At 31.9% G+C, this 24,141-nt stretch overlaps 1 protein-coding gene across 1 annotated transcript in view; it reads right to left on the reverse strand.

Annotated features, from left to right (window-relative positions):
* Positions 1 to 20,004: 20,004 nt before the first annotated feature.
* The window catches only part of LOC145313727 (uncharacterized), a 105,376-nt gene continuing 101,239 nt past the window's right edge, over positions 20,005 to 24,141 (reverse strand). The window contains exon 8 of the mRNA XM_080153279.1: positions 20,005 to 24,141. Within this exon, the coding sequence (XP_080009405.1) occupies positions 23,003 to 24,141 (1,139 nt within the window). The 3' untranslated portion in view covers positions 20,005 to 23,002.

Genomic DNA, 24,141 nt, shown 5'->3' on the forward strand with positions numbered 1-24,141 from the left:
TACATATGGATGTTGTGATTGTTGTTAGAGTAACCTCCTTAATTATACACCTATGTAAGGTAGGTAAGTGCAAAACAATTATTTATTTTTTTTGTTTAGAAATCTTAATATAATGTATTTCTTCATCTCTTTAATGGAGATTTCTCTTTATTTAATACCATAGGTTACGCCCCTAGTATGTAGAGGAGGTAGTACATTAAAATAGCATAAAACCAAATTTAGAAAAAAATATCCTAAAAGAAAAAGGGACCTTTGTAATGCATCTTTATGTATTTAGTACATCCAAAATTTAAAAAAATTATGATATATTAAGCAAAAGCATGCGCGGGAACTGCATATTCAAGACTTTAAATGAACTTTTGTTTTTAATAATGCGCTGACCTTCAAAACGTTTGTCTGCCTGTTTTCATTAAAACATTTTCATTAAAAAATCTTATTTTTACAAAGGCTGCAAAGAAGAGTCGCACAATCGTATAAAATAGCCTAAAACCATTCCAAGACTTGTACAACGTTCTACTGCAAAGAAAGTTTTTATCTGTTTAACCATTTTAGTAATCATGTTCTTTCAACAGCAATCTCTTTGTCATAAAGCTGATATACTCTATAAATTAAAAACTTAGTTCTGATGTCCTTTTTTGATACAAAAGTGTATTGCAAAGGAATACACATCAAATGATATAAATTGATTTTAATCACTGAAAATATCTATGTCAATGTATATGTCCCTGACCAAATGGTCACTACACGGCAATGGATGTACAAAATACGTGGATATAATGACAGGGTTAATATTGTCTTTAATTTAGGTTGCTATTTTCCCTGTCATTTTTTGGTCAGTTTGTATATCCAGTAGGAGGGGAGGGGATGCGGTAAAGGGATAATAATAGTATAATATGGGTGCAATGTCCCTTCCCTCCATGGATATATATGTAGATGAGAGAATGTAGGTAAAAAAATAAATTACTTCCCTAGTTAAAACAAAATACCTCCATAATACCGGAAGAAAAATTCTAATGAGAAAATAATATTCAAATTAATCCAAAAAGATAATATTTACAAACCCAATGAGTTGAGTTTTACATTTGAGGGTGGTTGAGATTTATAATTTTAAACTTACATTCAAATATACAAGAGCCAGGGCTTCAATAAAACTCTAATGAGAGGGATGGATAAATATCTAAAAATCATGTTTTAGCCCATACAGGAATAATAAACATATTACATAGCATTTTTAGATATTATAAATCACATCATTAATAAACTTTAACTAATGTGTTATCTACGATTATGAGGCATTCCATAAACCAGAGGTGTATTAAATGGGGCCTTCAGTGTTCAAAATAATTTAAGTATTTACATATTTTAAAAATTATTTTAAAGATTGAAATGATGTAATTGAAAAAAAAAAAAAAAAAAATTGTTTTTTAATCTTAATCTAAGCTCTCTCACAAGCAGCATCATATAAAATGGCTCAAATTTTCTGCTAAATAATATTTAAAAAAATAAAGAAAATCCGAATTGTAGGTGTAAAATAATCAAAACCATGGCTATGCAAAGATTAAATAAGATTGTTAGGAAAGCATTCGTTGCAGACAGCCTTATTACATACTGTTTCAACTTGAATCATTAAATAAGCTGTAAGGTTTTTAATAAACATTTTACGTGGTTGATAAGAATTAAGAAGGTCATTAAAGCAATTTTTATTCCAAAGGTTAGGTAAACAATAGTATGGGAGATTCTCAATGCTTTTGTTTCTAATAATAGGGATATAAAAATGATCACCATCCAATCTCCTGTTGTTTCTTATGTTATTATAAACCTCGTTTTTTCTTTTCCATGTCTCCTGGAAAGAGAGTGGAAGCTTGTCATTTATATAATCATACATGAAAAGAAGTTTGGAATAATCTACTAATTGGGGGAGAGGCATAATATTTAATTTATTAAACTTTCCTGCTGTATGTGAGTTATATTTAGTACCAGTGATTAATCTTATTGCTTTTTTCTGTAATTTAATCAATGGCTCAAGGTAAGATTTAGGACAGGATGACCAAATTGGTAAACAATACAATAAATGAGAATGAATGAATGAATGATAAAGAGTGGTTAATGATTTTTTGCAAAGAAAGTTTTTAGCTCTATTTATCATATACAAAGAACTAGAAACTTTTTTTCTAATAAAATCTATATGATACTTGAAACTGAGATTAGAATCAATAAATACACCTAGGAATTTTATTGCAGGTATTTTACTTCTGCTATTAACAACACCAATCTTATCTATCAGCTCAGGATTGTTTTCATTATCATTATTAGAATCAATGAATACATTGATATCTTCCCAGTCTATTGTGTCTTCTCTTTTGTTGAAAATCATGATTTTTGTTTTCTCTGCATTTAAAGATAATTTATTTGCCCTAAACCAATTGTTGATTTTTTTAAGTTCATTATTTAGTTTAATAATAATATCATTTAGGTTATCTCCCGACACAACAAAACTAGTGTCATCTGCAAAAAGCAATGTAAATAAATCAGTAGCACTGGGAAGATCATTTATATAAATTAAAAACAAAATTGGACCAAGTATCGATCCTTGTGGCACTCCTTTTGTTATCTCCAAGTATTCTGATGATTCATCCCCAATGACTACAAATTGTCTTCTTTGATTTAAGTAATTTTTAAACCAATCCAGTTCTTTATTTTTTACTCCTATTTTTGAACCCGGTATTAGTGTCTTAGAAATTATCTTAGTGACGTAAAAAAAATAGGATGTGTCGATACTACTAGGATTTTTAAGAATTGTTAATAAAGGCCTGAAATCAAGATTTTTTGTGCTTTTAAAAAATATTAAAAATATTTCTAAAAATTCTACATTATTTTTGCTCACTTTTAAAAAACAAAATCAACTTTTTTTTATTTTTTTTTTATAAAATTATCTTTCAAAATTGAAATAAGATCTATCAGCTGATATTGTACTTCTTACATAACTCAAGAGTTGACTTACAATGTGTAAATATTTTATAGATTATTTAGCAAAATAATAAAAAACCTATATGTAATTTCGTGATTAATAATTGGCTTAATCTTACATTAAACATTGAATGATTTTAAATAATTTTCAAATATTTGCTTTTATAATTATACTTATTGTATAAACACCCTCATAAGTTAGCGCAAAATGCTATATATTTTATCACATATGAGCTATTTTTTAAGCCAGCTTTTTAGTCAAATTTCAATCAAAAGATATTAGGTTAAAACTATATATAAACGAGAGTAAAGAAATAAGATATTGCTATCAACAACAACAAAAAAGGGTTTTGTCTAGTTTTTGGTAAAAATAATGCATATTTATCATTTTAAATTAAAGCTATCTTTTCAAGATTACATCTATAAATTTGTCTGTATTTTCTAACTTATACCTGTTACCATGAAAAATCAATTGATTTTCCATAATAATTTTATTTCTATATTAAATTTAGAGACAGCTAATTTTTCTTTAAATATAATGAGATGTTTATCAGAAATTTTTAATTAAGCATAATAATGTATATATAAAAAAGACAATTACGAATAAAAACAAAACAATCAATTATTAGATTATTTATATCAATAAATTTAACGGAATTTGAACGTAATTGTTAAAAAAGCTAGCTTAAACAGTTTTGCCATTAAAAAATAACCTTCTTTATGAATGGTACATTCTAACAAGGGTAATGATATCCAGTAGAGCAACATATTTAACAAATATGTCTTTAAATAATCAGTCTATTTAACAAATATCTTTTTAAAATGCATAAGTTATATTACCTCTCACAAGATTGTTTAGTCCTTTGACACTGTACATAATTATTATTTGATTGATCTATCCTTAATTTTTATTCATATTCAATTTTATTGTTTGTATATAAATATTTAATACCTGTATTATAATACGGTTATTATTTTTTTTTGCTATGTTTTTATAAAATAAATATCTAAGCAAATGTTACCAATTCTTATAATTATCTGGAATTGAAAAGAATTACTTTCATTTGGTTGCTAAAAAGAGGAGAAAAAGAAATGTATTGAGTCAGATAGTAGCCTTAACCTGTACAGCTTTACATTTATTTCATAGATAAATTGAAATTGAAATTAGATAAAATTATTAATTGATTTTAGATTATTAAACAAGACATGTTAGAATTATCCTATCAATTTCAAACTCTTCATGATGATTCCTATGACAGTTAGGTATAATTTATAAGCAACTCTATCATTGTTAACAGAAAGTCAGTACGTCCATTTAAAACATGCTTTGTGTGTTTTTTTGGCTGCTATTGAAGAAAGACAACTGAAATTTTTAGTGAAAATGTCTTTTAAGGGGTGTTTTAATGTATTTTTTTTACAGTAGCTTTTGATGGATTATTTTAGGTTAGGTTAGGTGATTGCCCTGCAGGGTTAGGAAAATGGCCCCGCATGGATAGAGCCCCCCCCCCCGCAGTGGCTAGAAATAGGATAAAATCTACTGTGAAAATACCAAGAAACGTCCCTTAAGAGGCATTGTCATGAAAGGGACTATACCCAAGATATATGTGCATCTACTTAACGACTTCCAAAATTTGAGGGTGCCCTCAAGTAATCACCCCTTCCCCCCCCCTGCATCTACTCTATACATTATTTTGTCTGTCTGACTGTCGGTCATGCTTAAAAAACCTTATTGTTGGAGAAATGTTATTTTCACGACTGCTTTTTTAGATAGCCAGCTGTAAGTTTTAGTCAAGATACCTTATATTTATACAGATCTGCTCCATATAATTGTCTGTCTGTCTGACAGATATACTTAAAAGGACAATTTAGTTTTAAAAGAAAAAAATTTAAAAAATGTTGGTGGTTTTTTTTCTAAGCGCTTGAGGGTGCAGGTACCCTATCCTAAAATAGTTATAAACCTTCCCATGACCTATGACCTATGTCCCTGCAAAGGAGAAGCATATTAGTTAGGAAGATCCTTCCATATAAATAGACACACACACACGAACATTCTTTTACTTTGATATAAGGATTAGCATTTTGTTACTGTATCCTATTACTAGCGGCTACGCCTTAGAGGCCTCTTGGGGCACTTGAGGAGGAGAGAGTCCAATTTAATAAACCAATTTATTTTTTTAGATTTTAAAAGAAAAAGACAAACAAACAAACAAAGAGACAGACAAACAGACATCCTGTTACTTTATTATATCCTATTATATAAATTAGTAAGCTAAGCTTTTTTTGACTGTAGCAACGGATCTTGTTAACCGCTGAACCTAAAGGGTTCTTCTTTACAGTGAAGCTTATTATAGGTATAGAGAAGTTTATAACTATTTAGGAAGAGGGCTCTCCACTCTCAAAAAAAAATAACACTTAGAAAAAAAGTACCATCTCCGCAATTTTACTTCTTTGTTTTAAAACTTAAATTGAAAATTGGAAGAATGAACTTTCCCCCTTACCACCCTAAAAGCTTCTAGTGATGTTACTGCTAGTGATAATATATTATAGTTTTTATCAACATAATATGCGGATTTTAAGAAAAATTTAATCAAATATGCGGACTTTTTTCAACCTTTTTTTGACAACATTTATTAGACATATTAGAATTATACTATTGATTTCAAATTTTGCACGGAAGTATGTCCTTTTACTGTATGCTATATTTACGCAATTTTGCAACAAATTTATGTGCAATTTCATTTAGACTTCAAAATTAATATTCTGCTTATTAAGTTCTGACACTCTAGCTATTGTGCGTTTGTTCTACCTTCTGATTTTTGTGCTTCGTTTTTATGGATGTTGTCATCCTTGTCTAGAAAATACAAATTTATTAATCTATGGTAGAAAGTACAGAGAGTATAAATTATTTCCTACATTTTCTTTATCAATTATCAATTATCAATCACCTCTATTATCCATCTCTTTTTTAGGGGTTACCTTTCCCACCCTCCCTCTAATCCCTCGTTTTTAGTTACGTCACTAAGATAATTTCTAAGACACTAATACCGGGTTCCTATTTTTTCTAACTTTTTTAATAAAATGTCATGGCTAATTGTATCAAAACCTTTGGAGATATCGCAGAAGACTCCAATTGAAACCTTATTATTATTTTTAGCTAAAGCAAGTTCATTTATAAGGTGCATTATGGGATGTAAAGTAGACTTTTTGGCCTGGAAACCATATTGGTGTTTGAACAGAATCTCATTTTCAAGTAGAAAGTCATTCAATTTATTTGCAACTATTTTTTCTAAGATTTTAGAGAATATTGGCAAAAGACTTATTGGTCTATAGTTAGTTGGTAAAGACTTATCACCAGCATCAGATGGTTTTAATTTACAGATTGGCAGAACCTTAGCAATTTTTAATTGAACCGGAATGACTCCTGTAAAGAAAGATCTATTTATAATATGGCATAAAGGAACAGCTATAAAGTTAATAATTTTCTTCAAAATTGAATTTGAAATACCAAACATATCAGTTGAGTTCTTAGATTCCATGCCTTTTACAACATCAATAACATCTTTAGGATATATCTGACCCAAGGTAAACAAAGAATTTGATTCATTTAGCAATTCACAAGGATCAGAGAATGAGGGATTAATATTCTCTTCAATTTTATTTGCTATAGTTGTGAAATGTTTGTTAAATTGAGTAGCAATATCTTTATGGCTAGAGAAGGTTAGTCCCTCATATCTAATTTCATTAATGACTGATGATTTGTCATGTGTTTTTCTTAAAGCCTCCCTTAAAATTTGCCATTGTTTTTTTAGGTCAGATTTATTCTCAAGAATGATGTCTTTATAATACATTTTTTTCGCCAGCTTTATTAAAGAGTTATAGATATCCCTGTATTGCTTATATCTAGTTGTATTCAAAACTGTTTTGCTTTTAGAATATTTAGCTGCAAGTTTTAATTTTTTTACCCTGCTCTTAAGCAACCCACTTGTCATGAAAGGTTCTTTTTTGTGTATTTTTTTATTAAACCTAACCTTTTTAAGGGGGAATACATTATTAAAGGTCTCAGTATAATAATTCATAAAATTATCAAAGCTAGTTTGAGTGTTATTTATGCTTATTACATCTTCCCAGGATTGAGAGTTAAGTATTTCAGAAAATTGATCAAATTTTTCTTGGTTAAATTCTCTAAATGTTACATATTTAGGGTTGTTCTTAGGTTTAAAAGATTCAGAAAAAATAAAGCAAGGATAATGGTCTGAGATTGGATTTAAAATGACACCAGATGAATATCTGTTTGATATATTATTTATAAATATATTGTCGATACAAGATGCATTAGTATGTCCAAATCTAGTTGGTTTTGATATCAAAGGTAAATAACCATTTGCAAAGTTGCACTCTAAAAAATCATTTGTCTTATTATGGTCTTGAAATTTCAAAATATCAATATTAAAATCTGCTAGAATATACGAATTTTTGTTGAGAAGAGATAAGTTGGCTTGAAGGTTACCATATGTATCAATAAATTTTTCTAGTTGTTGTTCAGGCGTTAAATTAGAATTAATGTTGTTTGGTGGGCGATAGATATTTGTAACTAAAGCTTTTTTATTAGTATTAATTTCAATTTCAATAGTTATACTTTCAAATAAGTTTTCTTCAAAAATACACAAATCCTCAATTATTTTTCCCTTTAATGATTTTTTACAGTAAATCCCTACCCCCCCTCCTTTTTTCCCTCCTCTCCTAGTTTTGAAGTAGAAGTCATAATTATCTAAATGAAAGAAATCTGGGTTTGAAATTTCAAAAATTTCCTGTAAACACAAAACATCTATGTTTATATTAAAATTGTTTAAGTTAGATATAAATTCTAACAAGCCCTCAAATTTTGAGTTCAGCGATTGAATGTTCCAAGTAATTAAAGACAAATTATCATTATTTCTGTATTTTTCGCAAAATTCAAGTTCCTCAAAATATCTAGAGTCAAAATTAATTTCATAAAATGGATTATCGAAATTTATATTACTGGAATCAATGTTTGACAATTTCCTAACAAAGTCATAGTTCAAATCATTTTCCACCATATCCGGACTTAGCAAATTATCATGATCCATTAAATATAAGATAATGATTGTGAGAGAAAAAATATAAGACTATAGTCATAATTCTTATTAGAAGTAAAAACAAAGAGAAAAAACTAAAAATCTAAAAAAAATCTACAAAAAAAACTGTAGCAATAAACGAGAGTGTAGAATGTAAAAAAAAGACCCAAGCATTGTTTATATGAGGCTGGGAGTAAATACAAAAAAGTAAAATATTCTAAAAGAAAAAAAGTTATTAAAGTATTATACTTTACTGATATATAATGATGGTAGTGATTGTTTTAATAAAAAAAAAAATTTTTTACTAAGTAAATGTATTGAAAGGAAGATCTTTTATTTTTAAATTAAAACATTAGAAAACACCTATTTAAGGATTAGGGTTAAAAATGCAGGAAAAATTTAGCAATAGTCTGTAATATATAAACTAGAGGGATAGAATATAACTATGGTATCAAATTGTATAGTATAAACTAGAGGGATAGAATCTAGGTATGGTATGTAAAGTATAAACTAGAGGGATAGAATCTAGCTATGGTATGTACAGTATAAACTAGAGGGATAGAATCTAGCTATGGTATGTAAAGTATAAACTAGAGGGATAGAATCTAGCTATGGTATGTAAAGTATAAACTAGAGGGATAGAATCTAGGTATGGTATGTACAGTATAAACTAGAGTGATAGAATCTAGGTATGGTATGTAAAGTATAAACTAGAGGGATAGAATCTAGCTATGGTATGTAAAGTATAAACTAGAGGGATAGAATCTAGCTATGGTATGTACAGTATAAACTAGAGGGATAGAATCTAGGTATGGTATGTACAGTATAAACTAGAGGGATAGAATCTAGGTATGGTATGTAAAGTATAAACTAGAGGGATAGAATCTAGGTATGGTATGTAAAGTATAAACTAGAGGGATAGAATCTAGGTATGGTATGTAAAGTATAAACTAGAGGGATAGAATCTAGGTATGGTATGTAAAGTATAAACTAGAGGGATAGGATCTAGGTATGGTATGTAAAGTATAAACTAGAGGGATAGAATCTAGGTATGGTATGTAAAGTATAAACTAGAGGGATAGAATCTAGGTATGGTATGTAAAGTATAAACTAGAGGGATAGAATCTAGGTATGGTATGTAAAGTATAAACTAGAGGGATAGAATCTAGGTATGGTATGTAAAGTATAAACTAGAGGGATAGAATCTAGGTATGGTATGTAAAGTATAAACTAGAGGGATAGAATCTAGGTATGGTATGTAAAGTATAAACTAGAGGGATAGAATCTAGCTATGGTATGTAAAGTATAAACTAGAGGGATAGAATCTAGGTATGGTATGTAAAGTATAAACTAGAGGGATAGAATCTAGGTATGGTATGTAAAGTATAAACTAGAGGGATAGAATCTAGGTATGGTATGTAAAGTATAAACTAGAGGGATAGAATCTAGGTATGGTATGTACAGTATAAACTAGAGGAATAGAATCTAGCTATGGTATGTACAGTATAAACTAGAGGGATAGAATCTAGCTATGGTATGTAAAGTATAAACTAGAGGGATAGAATCTAGGTATGGTATGTAAAGTATAAACTAAAGGGATATAATCTAGATATGGTATGTATAGTATAAACTAGAGGGATAGAATCTAGGTATGGTTTGTAAAGTATAAACTAGAGGGATAGAATCTAGGTATGGTATGTACAGTATAAAGCGTGGTAAGTATTGTAGGGGCAGATGTTAAGTAATCTTTTTTCTTTACTTAAGACTAGGGTTGTAGTGGTCATTCGATACTACCGGAAATTTTTTTTATTGAACTTTAAATTTAAATTGTTCTCAAAGTTTTATAGAAAGAGAATACAACACTTTTGTAACTTTATTAAATTTTGATTGAGCTGTAAAAACCTTTTGTGTTCAAAATATTATTCCACCAATAATTCTAAAGCCCAACAAATATCCTAAGGTACAAAGTTTTTTTTTGTCTAAAACCTAAGATTTAAATTACTACTGAACCTATTGAGTTCTCATTTTCAAGGAAGCTTAATATACGTCCCATTATGGTTCTAGGTTTTTTTATGACTAAAATCTAAGGATGGTTTTAAACTATTCTATACCTCTTACAACTTACTTTCTTTATAAAGCAATGGAATATCCCTTTAATATTAATGCCCAGTTCACAAACAACTTTTAGAGGTCGACCGATCTCTGTAGGTCAACCTTAACAAGTACAACTAACAAATGCCTTTATAAAATCGGTCAACCTAAAGCTTCTTTAGGTCGACCTAAAATTTCCAGAGGTTGACCTTTGTTTTTTGTGAACTAGGCTTAAGAGAAATAATGCATTAATTTTTGTTCTAAGGGTGTATGGTAGCAGGATCCCAAGACTGGAAGCCAGGAGGAAACAGTAGACGCGGGAGGCCAATGGGACATTGAGGATGCAAACCAGTACTTGGAGTACATAGATTAGACTCCCCAGTACAGAGAAGAATGTCCAAAGATCTAAAGGGATAAGACAATGGCCGATAAATTAAAGTACATCCACAATGTTAGTACACAAAATTACTCCTTCTAAAGATTACAATTAGTTGTTGAAACGTTTGGACCACCAACAATTCAAAATCAAAATAAAATAAGAGCTATAGAAGAAAAGAATGTATTATTTTTTTATTTCGCCACAGCCCATGTTAAAAAGTAACCATTGTGAGACCAGTTTCTTACTTACAAATAAATAAGTTTCAATTTCACCAACTCTCTCACACATACACACACACCTAAGATTCTAACGTACACACACACACACATGCAAACATGTACACACACAAACAGATACAGATATGTATATCCTTACAATTAGGGGGTTCCCTTTAAAAAAAAAAAAATTAAATATCTATAGGAAATATAAAATTAACAACTTTTGAGAGTAGATTTTCCTTAAAGGGTATGTTTCACACTCATAAAAAATATAGCTCCAAACCTTCATAGTACCCATAGAGTAGGCTTAAAGCTTTAATGGAAAGTGAAATCAAGGTATAATTTAAGGGTAAATACCAAAACAGAACCCAATGGACCAGTGATTAGCAAGACCTTTTACTTTAGATAGATAGACGGTCAGGAAAACATCAATTTTATATTTGTATCATTCGATGTTTTTTTTTTATAAAATCTTAAACTTATGATAAAAGAAACCCCCTATCACACACTCACACGTACTTCACACATGAAACGGAAAAATGAATCGCAAATTAAATTAATGTGACCGGAACAAATGTAAAACCGCTCTTAAAAGGACTCTCCACAGAAAAAACAGTTTTGGATTTTTGAAAATCTAACCTGAAACTATTATTCTCTGTTCAATTTTAGGCATTTTTTGTTTTTGTGGCATCGCGATCGAAGCCCTTTGAAAATTTTGTCCGCCGCCTATTTGTACTACCGCTATAACAATATATTCTACACTTTACCTCCACTCAATATATGTTCGCCGCTAAAGAACATTTTCTCATTCCAGAGATTTTAACTCGCCGATCCTTATTCATTCTCATACGCAATATTCTCTCCCCTCATTACAATTCATGCTACAAATGAAAAAATAAGACAACGTAGCTTGGAGAAGTAGAGAAAAGGCCTAAAACCTGTAAGAAGCTTCACTGCAAAGGGTAACCATATTTGTTCAATATTTGTTCAATCAATTGATTTCTAAGTCTAAACACAATTGTACATAAATTTGTTACAAAACTGCGTAAATTTAGGAAACAGTAGGGACATTCTTTCATTTATAGGATTTGATTATAGAGACACCTCGCTTATAATACTGTGCCTTGTTGTCATTAATCCAAAAACCAGATGAATAGGATAATCATACTATATAAAAAATGTCAAAATGTTAAAAATCAGCAGATTTTAAATGGACGTACATACTTTCTGATTATCGAGTTTCTATGCTTTCTAAATGATACCCAACTGTTAGAGGAATCACCAGGCAAAATCGATAGGACTATTCTAACATGTCTTTTTTAAAAATTAAATAATATCCAACAATGACAATAAAACAACAAGGATGACAACATCCATAAAAACGAAGCTCTGAAAGGGTAGGACAAACAAACATTAACACTTGTAGAGTGCCATAACTGAATAATCAGAATATAAATGTATAAAATTATAAACAAAATTTAAGTAAATTTGTTGAAAATCTACGCTAATACAGTATAATATTTAAGGACATACTTACATTTTTAGGAATTGAGTATAGAGATGCTTTGCTTATAACAATGTACTTTGTTGTCCTAGGAATCAGTATTCCAAAAATTAGATCAATCGAATGATTCTACCATATAAAAACTTGTTGTTAAAAAAGTTAAAATTCAACTTGTTTAAAATGGACGTACGGACAATCTAACGATTAAAGAGTTGCTACGTAACTATCTACTACTAACTATCGTACCTAACTACTACATGATTCACCATGCAAATCGATAGGACAATTCTAACATGCCGGACGGACGGACCGACCCTAATTATAGAAAAGCTTCGCTTAAAAAAAACATAGTAGGCTAATAGTCATAAAATAAACAGTTTATCGCTACTGCTATACGCAACCATCTTTATTAGACAAAAATAGTTATTTATCGCGTCGTATTATAGACAGCTTTCCGTGGATATTAAAAGGTCCGGCCTAACAATACGGGTATTATTTTTATGATATCTTAATTTGATATTCGTGGAAAATTGTCTGTAATACTTACATTTTTAGGACTTAAGTATAGAGATGCTTTGTTGTCCTAGAAATCAGTATTCGAAAAATCAGATCAATCGAATGATTTTATCATATAAAAACTTGTTGTTAAAAAGGTTAAATCAAATGGACGTACGGACTTTCTGGTAACGATTATAGAGTTGTTATGCTTTCTACTACAGGAATTACCATGCAGAGTTTGAAATTGATAGGACAACTAGCATGCCTAAGTTAACGAAAAGAGCTAACCGTTATGGACTGACGGACGGACTTACTGACGGACTGACCGACCCTAATTATAGAATTGCTTCGCTTTAAAAAAATATTTATTAGATTATTTCCAGACTTGTTGGCTAATACAAAATTTGTAAAAAGGGGGGGGGGGAATTAATGCAACCATCTCGTAATCAATATGTAAATGGCACTTAAAATTGAAATTTTGATCTGAAAATTTGCATGAGTAATCCTTGGTAGGTCTATTTTCCCTAAATTGAACAGAAAGTTGAAAAAGTAATGGCGAATGGCTGGCAGCTGGCAGCTCAGCCTTTTAGCTGTTTTTTTCTTATTTTCAGGATAAATTTATCATTAATTATGTAGGAATCAACTAGGGTAGCGTGGGGTTATTCTGGTCAATTTTTTATTTCTACCCAAAAAAAACATACTTCCAAAAAACTTTTTATTTTGATCGCTAATGAATGATATGGCAATGATGATGATGCCTGTCTTGGTTCTGTGGTATCCGCCTCGGTTAAATGGCAGACACCCGAGTTCAAATGACTACGGCAGTGCGAACAGACGTGGACACATATATTATAGAGAAGCTACGCTTCTCTAGCAATCACTAAATAATAAACAGAGTCTATTCAGATGTTACTTTATTCAGGGTCTAAGGTTTACTGAAGTTATATACAACAAATAATAAATACACAGATTGGAATACATAATCCTAAAGCAGAATCAATATAAATACATATACAATAATCAGATTGGGCAATAATGATCCCCCATCCCTGGAAAGGGTGGGGGAACCAAACAATACAGCTTAACCATAATAAGGCTGTCAAAATCTATCATTAATTTTAAAGCATAGGGAGGGGTCAGGCTGACCCCTTCCCCAGTACTCGGGGGAGGGCCCTCGGCCCTTCTCCGAACCAAGGTCAGGGTTGCCATAGAACATGGCTCACGGTTGCCGAATACCACAGTTCCATTAAGATCTCGCAACTAGAATTTGGTTAAAAATCAGTCTAAAGAACATCCTTTTTTTTCATCCAAACTTGTTTTTTTTAAATCATACTTTTTATCATATTACTATGTTTTTTTAAGCTATATTCATAAATTAGAGGTAATTTCTGATTCGCAGGTATTGGAATTTTTTGACAAAAGTGATTTTTTTCCCTAAAATCTTTAATTTTAAAAATCCTGCCAGTTTTTGTAGCAGTTCTCAATACATTTTTTCTTGTCTCAAATTGGCTAGGATTGACCTACAAGGGTGGTTAAGGTGTCTAAAGATGCAGAATTATTGTCTGACAATAAACTCAAAATGATATGGGGTCTCTAATATTACAACACATTTTATGCAACAGGAATTTTAAAAAATACCAAATCTTGAAGATGTATTTTAAATATTGGAGATAGAACCCATATCCTGTAGAGTTTTTTTTTAGGGCATGCAAAGAGCTTTCTATAGACACCTTAACCCATTAGTGACGAACCGGGTATTAAAACCCGGTTCCAGAAAATGTAAAAAAAAACGGTTTCCAGCTTCATAATTGCATCATTCTCAGTATTTTTTATATGATTTTTTTATCGTTTTTTTTACGCCCTATTATGACCTGGTTCGGCATGGCTATAAATACCCGACAGTTTTAAAACCCTGCTCGGTTTTGGTTTTATTACCCGGTTTTAACTTTTCAACCAATAAAAATAACAGTTTACATCATTAGTAAGGGTTTGAGCCACCCTAATAACCCTAGTAATCTCTATATGTGTCACCTAATAGTTTTATGTTCGTTTTCTGATATGTAACATCCAAATTTTATATGTTCTTTTTTTGTAGTGTGTGTCTTTTAAAACTTCGAGAAACAGGTTTTTTTAACCGAAAAGGGTGGTACCTATAGCCGAAACACTAAATTTGAAATAAATCGCTTTGTATATTACTTGTAGCTCTAAAGATTACATGAGGTTGTGTAGTTTTCAATTACGGATCGTATCAAAGTTCTAAAAAGTGTTCATCTCACTTTGGGCGTTCAAAAATTACATTTTTCAATTTTTGGTCGAAATAACCGGGTTTTTACTACAAAACCGGGTTTTAATGCCGGCGGAAACCGCCCAAAACGGGTCAAAATACCCGTTGTGCATTTATGGCCATGCCACACCGTTTTTTTTGCAACTTTCCTGTGCATGCCACTAGATCAAAACAAAAATATATGTTTTCCATTTTTACCATTATAAAGCTTCCCTGAGATTTTCAGCTCGATCGGCCCATAAAAGTGGCGCTCGGCACTAATGGGTTAAACACCTTTCTAGCTTAATCCTAGATGATTTGACATAAAAAGGGAATGATCTGTGTGTTTGTGGCTCAGCCACATGTATTACCACTTTTTTGTAGCTCATCCACAGGGGGTTCAGCGGATGTGCGGCCGGGGGCAATCTGACCGGCCGTTTGACTGAACGTATAAGATCTTAAGTCATATCGCAGCGATACACTATTATTTTGATAGTGTGAATAGGGCGCTCGCCCATGGGTTTGAATGTGGGGATCACTCTCTCATGAGTACTGCTTAAAAATAGAATTTAAATAAAATACCCATAAGTATTCTCAACATCAGTGTCAGTATATAATGCTTTGTCCTTTTACTCCCACAATTATAATACGAATTTATTGAATCCGTGGCGATTCATAAATACCCACGCATGGTATTACAGTGCTTTAACCTAAGAGTAAAGGTTGGTTTTTGATGTTAGATCAATATAAGATAAGTATAGTAAAGTATAAAAAGGAAAGAAAACAGTTTAATAAAGTTAATTGTATTTACATATAGATCAGTCAGATATTAATGTTACATAATACTTATAGTAAGTGTAAGTAGTGTAGGATGAGATGTGCCTAAGTCCAAGTCATGATTGTGCATATAGTTAGGCCTCTAACATAAGTCATATGCACAATACATGCCAAGTACAAAGGAACCTAAATTTAAACTAAACAATGCATGCTAAATAAACTAAGCCAGGAGAGAAGAGGGAGAACCAGTTGGTTTGCAAATTAAATGATAACTGAGTTTTAAAGTGTTTGCAAGCTAAAAAGAAAACTAAATACTTGGATTTAGAGTGTTGTCTGTCTCTAGACTGTGTTTGTAAGTTAGCATGAGCGTAAAATTGTTCATGATACTTTGGATAAGAAAGTTATCTGAGAAAAAGGCTTAAGTATGGCTTATATACAGAAATAGTTAAATAGATAATTAACAATAGGTATATGGTTGGATATAAACATATAACATTGATAAATTACAATAGGTGTGCCTACATGGTCCATATATATGTGTATATTGATAAGAAACAGGCCAAATAGTACATAAAGGTTGCCTAATTTTGAGCTGTGATAGCTATGACTTTCGCCTTGAAAGTCAGAGGGCAAGCTCTGCTCCAATTAAAGGAAGTGTGTCTGTCCAGGTCAGCGTGTGTATCAAATTATTCTTATACATAATTATGACTTACTTAATTTAATTGGGAGGGAAGCTTTTCTTTAAAAGTAGCGTTCACATGTTCAATTTATTTGAAACTTAGATGCGGCATCTACAATTTACCATGAATTAAACCAAGTTGCTACTTTTCCAAATTTTTGTTCAAATTAGGGAAAATAGACCAACCAAGGATTACTCATGCAAAATGTCAAATCAAAATTCGAATTCTAAGTGCAATTTACTCATTGATTACGAAGTTGTTGCATTAACCCCCTCCCCTTCATGGAACCTAGTAATAGTGTCTAACTTTTTATCTTTGTGACGTAACAAAAATCCATCTCTTTTTTAGGGGTTTCCTTTCCCACCTTCCCTTTCATCCTTCCCCTCACCCCCTCCTCCCCCTTAAATTTCCTTAAAATTACAATAAGATGTTAAAGGCTGATATATTATCGACATGCATTTTTCCATGATATTAGAGAATTCCTTCAAATACTTTGATTCAAGAATCACAAGGGATAAGACAATGAACGATAAAAGATATAAATATTAAAATAATAAACAAACAAAGAATAAGCTACCTCCATCCCAGCATTCTCAAATTGAATCAAAATATTGGGGTATGGTAGGGTTTCAGTACTCAACAAGGTAATATGAGTGAAAGTACCAATATTTTTTTTCTTGGCATTGCTTTCTTGGATTCTATGATTCTGTTTTTACTTTAATTTAGTATTTTAAATTTTTAGCAGTAATAAGACAAAATAAGAAATAAATCAAAATTATTGATCAATTGGACTTTGATAACGAGAGAGGGGACATTGGGTTGTCTATTACACTAATACCCAAAGTTTGATAACGTTATCTTATTTGTTAGCAGAACAACTTTAGACTTTGAGAAATTTAATTAAATTTTGAAAGGATAGTTCATTAAGTAATACCTAGTGTCCATCAACCACTAACTGTAATCTACAAACGGGTAATTTTGTGTAGAATCCAATGGATGAACATAAATTTATCGGCTATTGTCTTACCTATCCCTTTAGATCCCTGTTAGTTAGTAACTTCAATAAAGAAATGAAATTTATATTGTAACAAATAAAAATGGAACTTTTTATATAATTCAGGGATAAGATAATGAACGTTTACATCCACAATGATGATAATTAAAATTACCCCTGATGTGGATCAATATTATTGGTTGAATTTGAACCAATCAAAATTCAATAACCCAAAGTTTTCAAGATTACCAATTGTGATATACAACTGTAAAGACTAATAATGTCTCCTCACTCCCTGGGTATAATTGTAATTTACAGTTCAATGTTATCTCCTCCCTGGGTATAGAAGAGTTGTCTACAGAGATAGCACAATTGACAAAAAATGTTAACATGGAATAGATAAGAAATGCAGAGAGAGATGGGACAATGGGCTGTTTATTACACTATCCCCAGCAATGTTTTCTTATTCGTTGGATTAATTACTTTTGGGACTTCAATGAATTTTGATTGAGTGTTTGATAATTTCAACCACTATTTTTGATCTACAGAAATGGTAATTTTGATTTTCCACTTTTTTGCAACAATTTTTATGTTATATAATCATCCTATTTATCTGTTTTTTTAACATCATCTAAAATTTCTATAATATTTTCATGGAGGGAGGAGACATTGGACTGTAAATTATACTGGTACCTTCCCTAAGTTGTACTAAACTATTTCAGCCCCTTGCCGCTCTCGCCTTAACCTCAACTAACTCCTATGCCAGCCAGGCAGCCACAGCTACAAATACCTGGTGCCCCCCTCCCCTTCCCTCCCACCTATCACATTCCTGCCTTCCCTGTCCGATGTCAACCTGTATCTTTACTCCAAAAAAACTACACACACACAACGAGAATTTGTTGGTGTGCGCCATGGACCGCTAAAAAACAAAACCGCGTTTCCGCGGACACCGCAGATATATTAACCACGTCATATACAGACCATACACAATCTAAGGTTTATAAATTTTGCCTCCACTCTACTCATGCTTCCTAACTGCTGGACAATATTGCCGCCACTTTTTTGTGTTCGCCTCCGCCCAATAAAATCGCAGTTGCCGCATTCATCGCCCTTCTCCGCCACTACTCCGCTATACAATGCTATACACCGCTTACATCGCTATACCCAAAATCCCCCAGCCTCCACTCAATTTCTGAATAAGGGAGAGGGGAGCATGTATTGAACCGCGACATACAGCAATGAATAGCGGAGTAGCGGCGGAGAAGGGCGATGAATGCGGCAACATAGAAGCTAAAAATCACTAAAGCAGCACAAATTGAATGGCGGGAGGATTCACTTAAGGGCGGTCAAAATTTTCAAAGGGCTTCGATCGCGATGCCACAAAAACAAAAAATGTCTAAAATTGAACAGAGAATAATAATTTCAGGTTAGATTTTCAAAAATCCAAAGTTTATTTTTCTGTGGAGAGTCCTTTTAAAAAGGACATTTGGTCAGGGTTTAGCTGATGTGCAGTAATTTTTAAAATCTAAATTTGGCATCTGTATTGTGGTTTATAGGGGCTTATGCCAAATTTAGCAGTTTTAAATTATAAGAGACTGCCGAGCCTTGTGAAAGTAAAATTTTAAATGAAATCAAAAGAGATGATTTTATGTACAATAAAAACAAATTTTCTCCATATAAAAGTTCATGGAAAAAGAAAGGACTTAAAGTAAATGCTCATTTGTTAATCTCTATATATCTAATAGCAGTCTCAACAAGATCAAGTTTCTCTTCTAATTGATACGTAAAGGGAGACATAGTTATAGAGCTATTTTGCTACAAAAAAGTAAAATCTGCATACCAGGTTTAAACATTTGGTTTACCAGAAGCGGCGCATAAAAGTAAAATTTTTAATTGAAATTATTAAACGTGTTGGTCAAATAAAATTAATTTTCCTTATGCCGAAAATTTGTTGTTCTCAAAACCTCTAAATGAAGTTGTGTTCGTTTTATTAGAGGCCACAATAACATAGGTGCTGCCAATTGATGTATAATACATGGATTTTGAGAGAGAATGTCACATACCCTGATAAAATGATTCTCCCAGATAGCTAATATGACGATATCCACCCTTATGACTTTACACCTTCCCTCCTTTGACCATTGGAACGTATTGCTCAATATCTGAGGACTATGTTAGCAACCAAAATTGACGCCAAAATTCCCATGACACAATATCCATTTATTATACATCCATTGTGTGGCCATTCTAGAATATGAACAAAACAACTTCATCAACTTTTATTTTGCATGGTGATGTTGTTATTAGATTTCTTTAAGGCGTAAAATATTCAAAATGTCAATAGCATAATTTGCAATAATTTTTTAGACCTTACAACTCTTTAACGTAGCTTTAAGGTCGTAGATAGTCTTTTAAAGTTTAACAAATTGTAGATGTATTTAAAAACTTGCCACCGTTGGAGTATGATTTAATAACAAATTGAGCCGTCTATTTTCCTTTAAATAAGAGTTATCATGTCATAATAAAACAAAATAAAATAATCTAACAGAAATTTATTAAAATGATTAAAAGTTTACAATTTTATAATTAACACTTTTCTCTAATATAATCAAGCATTAATTGTCAAATAAATATACATTCTCTTATTTTATACAAACATGACTTTGATTTAGAAGGACGATAATGTTTCTGGTAGAGAATCTAGGGGTCAAGTAAAGAAGACGAAGATTTTCCACAAAAATGCCGACATTACCTTCTTAAGATTCGGCCTCAGGTGGGAGAGGAATGAGCAAAAATGTTAAGGTGTCTATAGAAGCACCATGGCATGCTTTACAAATTACTTGACACAACCTAAATTCTATTTATGATATTGTAAGTACTTAGTACGAGTAAGACATCTACAAATTTAGCCCATCTGAGGTCAAATCATAGAAGGTAATTTCTGAACTTTTTAGGAAAAACTATGTCTTCTTTACATGATCCGAATCTAATTTACAATTAAGTAGTAATAACTGATGGTCTTTAAGAATTTAATAACAACTCAAATAGTTTTCGACTTGATGTATATATTATCATTTTTTTGTAGAAAATATATGTAAAGTAAATAATAATTGATGAAAATGAAAAATTTTGCATTATGGGGAAAAACAATTACATGCATAATAGGAAAAACTGTTTTAAAAATGAGAATTCTCATATATTCACTACATAACAGTTTAAGGATGAATTCAAAAATTTTGTTAGTACAGAATAACAGTAGATTTTTATACGATGTTAGCCTGTTAATTTGCTGTGATTTGAAAGATTTAAATTGACTTTAGATACAGCTGTTACTGTAAAACTATGCACTCAACCGCAATTTACAATTCACCTACATAGCTACGTTTATATGGATAAACAAGGAATATAAAATCCAGAGAAATGTTTAAAAATTATTTTTTGGTTTAGAAAATAATCAATTACTTGTCAAGTAAATCGCTAACGAACTAGCCCCTTTATTCATGTTTTGAAAGTTATTTTAGGTTAGGTCGTGTTAAGGAAAAACCCAAAACCAGCTCAGATTGCAAGAGTATTACTGGGATGTTTTTGAAATAAGAGAAAAGAAGGGGGTGTTAAAGGTACACTTCTTGCAAGGGTATAAACCAAGGGTTTTCATCACTAATATTTTTTAGGGAAACAAAATATTTTGTAGAGTTGCAACACATCTGAAAAAATATTATTAGGTAATTCATGAAACAAAACATATGCTATAGATTTGAAAAAAAATCTTTGGTATTTGCAATTAACTAATGAAATAACAAAAATGTCTTTAGTTAAAATAAAATTTAAAAGCAATGAGTATTCTATATTATACAAATTTAACAAAATATATGAAGAAAAAATATTTAACTAAGGGGGTAGGGGGCATTTCGAACCATCTGGGACAAAATTACTCATGTAATCAAATAGAATGGTTAATTATTGCATTGTATTATTGACAGTTTTCCGCAGATATTGAAATGAAAAATTTAAGATCAAAACAAGTTGTATTAGCCTAAAGATTTATACTTTATTTCCGTGAAAAATTGTCTGTAATACGATGCTGTTCAAGATTTTCAGTATGGCCGAAAACCGGTTCTAATCCAGCGGATATTAATCGGTTTCGAAGCAATACTGAAAAAACTTTCTGATAATATATATGAGTGAAATGGTGAAAAATACCCCCTCAATGAAAAAAATATATATAAAACTATCTGTGGGTAAAATTGCACACATTATGACTATGCCTCGGAATTATACTGGAATCTTAAAAGCTTTAAATCAAGATTTTTAATAATTTTCTATGTTCTTTTTTGTTTTATCTTTAAAATCTTGATTTAAAGTCCTAAACTCCTATATGTTTAGTGTTTACGTACAGGTAACATTACAGAAAGTGTTGAATAAACATTTTTTAACGAAAACAAGAAAGAGGGCAAAGGGGTTATCTGTTGCAAAATTAACAAAACTTTGTAAAATCTGTATAAGAATAACGTTTTTGGTTTAACATTTAGGTTTATATAATAAGTTTAATTAAAACCAGCAAAGAAGTCGTATTCTTCCAAAAACGGCGGTGTTTTGTTGTATTCAGCTGAGCTGGATCTTTAAATCATTTTAGTGGTGAGCCAGATCGGGGTAAGCCGAATTTCAGCCAATCACAGCGCGGCATTTCATAAAATGCTGTTCTCTCATTGGTGGAAAGTTGGCTCACCCCGATCTGGCTCACCACTAAAATAATTTAAAGATCCAGCTCTGTTTGTAGATGGAAAATTAAAAAAAAAGAATCATTTTTATTGAATTTTATTAAAAGAAGCAAAAAATGGCATAATTTTGCAATAGATAACACCTTTCCCTTGTGAATCATCACTTAATGTCTTTTTTATTACATATGGTTATATGGTTATTGTTCTAAAATGTTAAGGTTGTTGCATAATTAATTTTTAGGATCAAGTCGGCAATACGAAAGAAGGTCTCTTTTTTGGCAACTGTATGGGCTGATAACAGCCAAACAACACAAGAAACACATCCAAAACCATGTAATGCACAAGGAGAACACGGCTAATTTTTGCGCATTTACGTGAGCTGCGAGCATCCTATGCATTTTTGAGTTTTTTTATATATTATTTACAAGACTTTTTAGGCAGATTAAAATACATGTGAACTTAGGTTGTACAACTTCCAGTCGTTTGTAAGCTATCAGCCTATGAAGCCGTCTAAAAAATACCTTTCTTTGTACTTTTGACATGATCCAACTTTGATATTAGTTATAATCACCGTGAAATGACTAGTTCTATAACTGAAGTAGAATGGATTTAAAGTCACTATTTTATATCATATCATATCATCATAAAAAATAAATTAATAAAACTATATTACATAAAATGTCACACCTGTTAAATTTGTAATTTGTCTTCTGTATTATTCACTTTTTTTAACAGGGTATATATTGATGTTTGTAAAAAAAATCACTGATATCACCACATGAGCATTATAAAAAATATGTGCTTTAGAAAAAAATGTTTAAGCATCAGTACAATTATTTTGTAAATTGTCTAATTCTTCTTGTAGGCTATCTGGCGGGGGACAGGAAGGTAGGGACGGAGGGTTTGAGGGCAGGGGCGGTGGGCATGTTGGCGGAAGCGGCGGGGGAATTGATGCAGTTGTCTCAATTGACGAATCTGGAATGTCTGACATGGCAAAAACTGGGCGGGCGGCGCATATTACGCCAGAGCTTGTTGGCCGCGGCCCAGCAGCGGCTGTCATTGACATGGGAGACAGTTTTCGCAGCGACACGCCGTTTATGGAGACATCGGTGGGAGAGCTGATTTCAAATGGTTTTTGGGGCGGTGCGGGAGGGCGTGGATGGGCACGCGGCTGAATGGTTGCCAACCTTGGCTGCGGAGTTGATGCAGATGACGCTTCGCTGACAGAGCCGCCAGAATGCGGGCTGCCAGGACGCGACTTGTGCAGCCGCTTTGTCCGCGGCGGCGGATTTGGACCTTGTGGAATAATAGGCACTGGCGCAGAAATTGTGATGTTATGGCGCGAAGCGCCACTAAAATTTGACGGCGGCTTGTCTAGCACTGATTTTGATTTGAAGGTAGGAAGCTTATCGCCAATATTTATATTGCTCAACGGCCAGCTTATATTAGATATCTTGTCAAATTTACACAATCCAGAAACCTTGGGACGGAACCCGGACAATCTTGGCATGGAGGGCTTTCCAAATTTCCAGCTTGGCATTGATGGCATGTTTGGCATACCTGGCAGGGATGGCATTGAAGGCATGTCTATATCATGTTCATCCATAAATTTAGACAGTGCGCCCCTTGCCTTGTAGTAATACAAGAAAATACATCCAAATACAATGCCAACTGTTAGCAATGTTGATAGGACAATGATAGCAACATTATAGCTGGCAACAATCTTCTCAACAGATTCTTCATCCATATGATGTTTATCCTTCTCATTAGCAGTGGCGCTGCTATCATCCCAATCAGCCTCCTCAATAGCGTTATCATCAATAAACTCAATATCAGCTCCGTCATAAGGACTAGAGTCAGCACTCCCGTCTTCTTCTGTTATTTGTATGTCTGAGCAAGCACGGAATTGTTCCTGAGGGCCGCAGCCGATGGCTTCAGTGCGATTCTCACAGGTAC

This window comes from Acartia tonsa, chromosome 3 (assembly GCF_053477335.1).
Source record: "Acartia tonsa isolate MP-2025a chromosome 3, ASM5347733v1, whole genome shotgun sequence".
Classification (NCBI taxonomy): Eukaryota; Metazoa; Arthropoda; class Copepoda; order Calanoida; family Acartiidae; genus Acartia; species Acartia tonsa.